Genomic DNA, 4,760 nt, shown 5'->3' with positions numbered 1-4,760 from the left:
TTTTTTTGTTTTTTTTTCGTAAAATGTTTGAAGCACACGTATTTGTATAGGCTTGTAAATTAAACGAGAATATTGCTCCTAAATAAGAAGGAAAAATCATGAAGCCGCACTAAAGTAAGTCTTTGCTTTTCACTCAATGGAAAAAGAAGCAGGTTAGGAAAAGAGAAAAGGAAAAAGGTTAGTTGGTTCTTTATTCGCCCACATCTCCCGTTTTATGGCAGTTTGGGGTCTTCAGATCACAGCTGAGTGTCCTGAGGCAAACAAGATTGGCTCAATAACTTCAATAACTTTCGTAACAGTGTCGATCTCTGCATAATGACTTTTATAGATCCGCACAAAAGCTTCTCTCTACTTTCCTCTATTTCTAATTTCATACATCTGATTCCTTTTCTTGTTTTCCTGCGCTATTACTGATATGATTATGTTGTTGCAGATTACTCTTTGGCCAAAACGAAAAGATTGAACCCCTGCAATGGCATATACAGTTGGAGGAGACTCTTCTTCCAAATCTGATCCTTTTAATTCAACTCCTAACTGGAAATATGATGTGTTCTTGAGTTTTGCAGGAAAAGACACTCGCTTGAAGTTTACGAATCACTTAGATGAAGCTTTCAAAAGAAATGGCATCAAAACTTTCAGGGATGATGTAGATCTTGAGAGAGGGAGAAACATAAAACAGAGTCTCTTTCAAGCAATTCAGGATTCTCTATGTGCAGACGTTATTATCTCAAAAACTTATGCAAATTCTAAATGGTGTTTGGATGAGCTTCAAGAGATTGTTGAGTCTCAAAAGACATTCAATGTACGGGTTTTTCCCATCTTCTATGATGTTGACCCAGCCGACGTAAGGAATCAAAGAAAACGTTTTGGAAAAGCCTTGGCTAAACGTGAAAAGAGGTTCAGAAGAAACATAACCAAAGTGCAGAATTGGAGAACTGCTTTGTTTGAAATTAGCAACTTGTCTGGTTGGAGCACCAGGGCATGTCAGTTTTTTTTTTTGGGGGTCATATTTTCCAATTTATTTACATTTTATATTTTTCCCTTATGATCTTTTCAATTCGTATGTGTTTCAAGGTTCCTGGATTTGGTGGCACTTTTATATCCCTTCACCTAGCAGTTGTCATCCTGCAATTTAAACTTACTCATTAACAAAATACCAATCAAACTTTTATTTCCTTTTAAATCTTTTAACGACATAATCAATTGTGTTCCACACCTAATATAAAAACTCTTTTTTTTTTCATTCCTTTTTTGGAAGAGCACCCCTAATATTATGTTATTTACAGCAAAATTATGCAGCCAACTCCTTAACGGTCTGTTGCTAACATTTCATTCCTTCAATATGATTATAAATTTAATCACGACTAACAATCATTATATATCACTCGCCCTTCGTTGTGAATTTTCTATTATTTATTTGAAACTGCTATAAGCATTTCCCCTAACTGCAGTTAGTTACTTTTTTAAGAAAATATATTTCAATAATAAAATCCCCATTGCCCACTATTTAATTATTTTCTCTGTAATACACGAAGCGTCTTTGTCATAAATTTTCTTTTTCATTTTTTTTTTACTTCTTGGAGATTTTGTGTAGCTTGAAATTAAAAGTCCATTTATGTTTTGTGCACAAGATCATTTAAGATTGTGAGGACTCTTTCCATTGTGGCAACGTACGGAAAATTGAAAGGCATTCATTTTGATATCTTAACGGGGGAAAAAAAAGAATCAAATTTCCAATGATGAACGGCTTAACTGAATAACAGTACACATTGATAGTTAATAAGTGATGAATTTATATCTATCAATAAAACGAAATTGTGAATAAGTTGATTTTTTTTGGGGTAAAATGATCACGTTTCTAATTTTAACATAATGAGCAGATGGATAAATTCTTATTTACTCAACAATTCCCCTGTTATACAAAAAATGTATTGTAGCTTTAGTAAACAATACTCGTTAAAAGTCACATTTTTCATTATTATTTTAATTTATCAGAACTATGTATAAATCATGTTAAATAATGATTTTTTTTTGTAGGCCCGAAGCAGATGTTATAAAAAACATAGTTCGAGATGTATGGACTTATTTAAGTTCCAAATTACCATCTTATGATGACAATCAGCTGATTGGGATTGAGTCAAGAGTACTGCTTTATATGATGGCAATCTTGGAGATTGGGTTGGATGATAGACATTTTGTAGGGATATGGGGTATGGGCGGTGTCGGCAAAACAACTCTTGCTAGAGTTGTTTTTGAAAAACTATCTCACAAGTTTTAAGTATGGTGTTTTCTTGCCAACGTCAGAGAAACTTTACTGCAAAGAGAAGGCCTAGTCTCCTTGCAAAAAAGGCTTCTTTCTCATTTCAGAGTAGAAGACATGAAAATTTCTGATGCTTATGAAGGAATGACGATGATAAGAAAGCTTCTCTGCAATAAAAAGGTTCTGCTTGTCCTTGACGGTTTAGATAATATAAGTCAATTAAAGAATTTGGCTGAAAGTCCACACTGGTTTGGTAAAGGAATCAGAATAATTATCACCACAAGAGATAGCCACCTGCTCACCTTATATGGAGTAGATGAGCAACGAATAGATCATATAAAAACCATGAATGAAGATGAATCTCTCCAACTCTTTTCAAACAAAGCATTCAACAAAAATCATCCTCCTGACAAAAATCATCCTCCTGACGAGTATTATTTGAAGTACTCTAAATCTGTGGTTAAATACGCTGGAGGCCTTCCTTTGGCACTTGAAGTTTTGGGTTCTTTTCTATGTGGACGGAGTAAGGCTGAGTGGATAGATGCTTTAGATAGGTTGAAGCAAATTCCTGATAATGATATACTTCAAGTACTTAAAATAAGTTATGATGGTCTAAGGAATGAGGAAGAAAAGACAATATTTTTAGATATTGCTTGTTTAGTTAAGGGCTTTTGGAAAAGCTATGTGACTCAAATTTTGGAAAGATGTGGTCTTCATGCAACAATAGGAATAAACGTCTTGATCCAAAAAACTTTATTAGTTGAAACGGTAGATTGCAGATTAGAGATGCATGATTTATTTCAAGAGTTGGGTAGGAATATAGTTAAGCAAGAATCTCCCAATAATGTTCGCAAGCGTAGTAGGTTGTGGAAGATTGAGGACATTAAGGAAGTACTGGAAAAAAACAAGGTAAGTGCCTTATTTTCTACATATATCATTGACATACATTTACTATTTTTAATATTATTTACTATGTTACCATTCTCACGCTATTTTTCTTTAAAATGACATTTTTATTAGGGATCTGAGGCAATACAAGCTATTGTTATGAAAGATTATTGTTATGGGGAGCCAGAAGTAGAAGTACATCCTGAAGCCTTTTCAAAGATGAGTAGCATCAGGTTATTTTACTTGACCAACTTGTTCGCGGAGATATTTGGTCACTCTTCAAATCGTAGATGGTTCATCTTACCAAGGGGACTGAAATCTTTATCTGGTGCATTAAAAGTTTTTTGATGGCCAACATTTCCTTTGGAAGTTCTTCCACTTGAAACTCCATTGCATAAAATTGTTGAGATTGAAATGCGTCACAGCAAAATAAAGCAACTTTGGAATGACAAACAGGTGCAATTGATGCTTCATGCATCATTGTTTATCTTGAAAATATATCTGTCATTGTGTTATTCATACATTGTTTAGTAAGACTAACTCTGTAATATTTTATTTGATTCTAGTTTATGACAGAGTTGAAATTTATCGACTTGAGAAATTCTCTCAATTTTATGGAAACTCCAGACTTCTCAAGAGTTCCAAATTTAGAACATTTACGTCTTAGTGGCTGCAAATCTCCTGTCAAGGTTCATCCCTCACTTGGACAGTTGAAAGAACTTATTGAGGTGTACTTGGATGGTTGTGAAAATCTTGAAATCCTACCAGAAAAATTAGAAACAAATTCCTTGATGAAGTTAGATCTTAGTGGGTGTGGAAAAGTTGCAGTGCTCCTAGAGTTTGGGAAAGGTATGAAAAAATTATCATATCTTGATCCAAGGAATACTGCTATACGTACACTTCCTGTATCACTTGGATCCTTAATGGGTCTTGGATATTTAGATTTACAGTGTTGCGAAATTCTTAATCTTGACGAGTTCTTGAAGACTCACATAACTCGTCAAATTGCTGGCTTGAATGTAACGTCATTAACAGAGTTATATTTAAAGTGGTGTGGCATAAATGATGGATCGATTCCTGATGATTTTCACAGTTTATCATCACTCATTGTATTGGATCTATTAGGTAATGATTTTGTTAATCTACCCAATGCTTGCTTCTTTGGTCTTTCCCGACTTGTCTTTCTTAACATGACTATTTCTTTATTTCAGTGTCGTGGGCGAACTAAATATGTAATCCCTTATGATGAGGAAGAAGAGGCCGGTATATATATGTTCAATGTATGTATGTATGTATGTATGTATGTCTCATTTTTGTGTCACATATGCTCCCTTCATGGGTAATTAATGTTAGTAACAATTTGGTATGCTTGCAGCTGTTTGAATGTGTTGCCCCGAGAGATTCCTATGCAATTATTCCTGGATGCTAAATGCCATCATGGTTTCAAGATAAAGAAGATTATCAGAAGCGAGGGAAACATGAATATGTGATAAAAGTGGACATACCTTGCTGCGATAGTAAATGGTGCGGAATTGCTGTTTGTTTCCTTATCTCAGGTCATGGTGACATGGAGATTGATTGGAGTAGTAAAGCTGCAGAAGATAATGATGAT

General features: G+C 34.4%; 1 protein-coding gene across 1 annotated transcript; it reads left to right on the top strand.

Moving 5' to 3' along the window:
* The first annotated feature begins 3,112 nt into the window (after positions 1-3,112).
* On the top strand, positions 3,113-4,531 carry LOC114751692 (protein SUPPRESSOR OF npr1-1, CONSTITUTIVE 1-like). The gene is made up of 4 exons (XM_028940364.1): positions 3,113-3,169; positions 3,281-3,604; positions 3,715-4,411; positions 4,524-4,531. The coding sequence occupies exons 2-4, from the start codon at positions 3,563-3,565 to the stop codon at positions 4,529-4,531; spliced, it is 747 nt and encodes a 248-aa protein (XP_028796197.1). The 5' UTR covers positions 3,113-3,169; positions 3,281-3,562.
* The last annotated feature ends 229 nt before the right edge of the window (positions 4,532-4,760 follow it).

The sequence above is a fragment of the Neltuma alba genome, unplaced genomic scaffold (assembly GCF_004799145.2).
Source record: "Neltuma alba isolate B1F8T4 unplaced genomic scaffold, ASM479914v2 tig00007024_pilon, whole genome shotgun sequence".
Taxonomy (NCBI): Eukaryota; Viridiplantae; Streptophyta; class Magnoliopsida; order Fabales; family Fabaceae; genus Neltuma; species Neltuma alba.
This window is presented reverse-complemented; position numbering and strand designations above follow the sequence as displayed.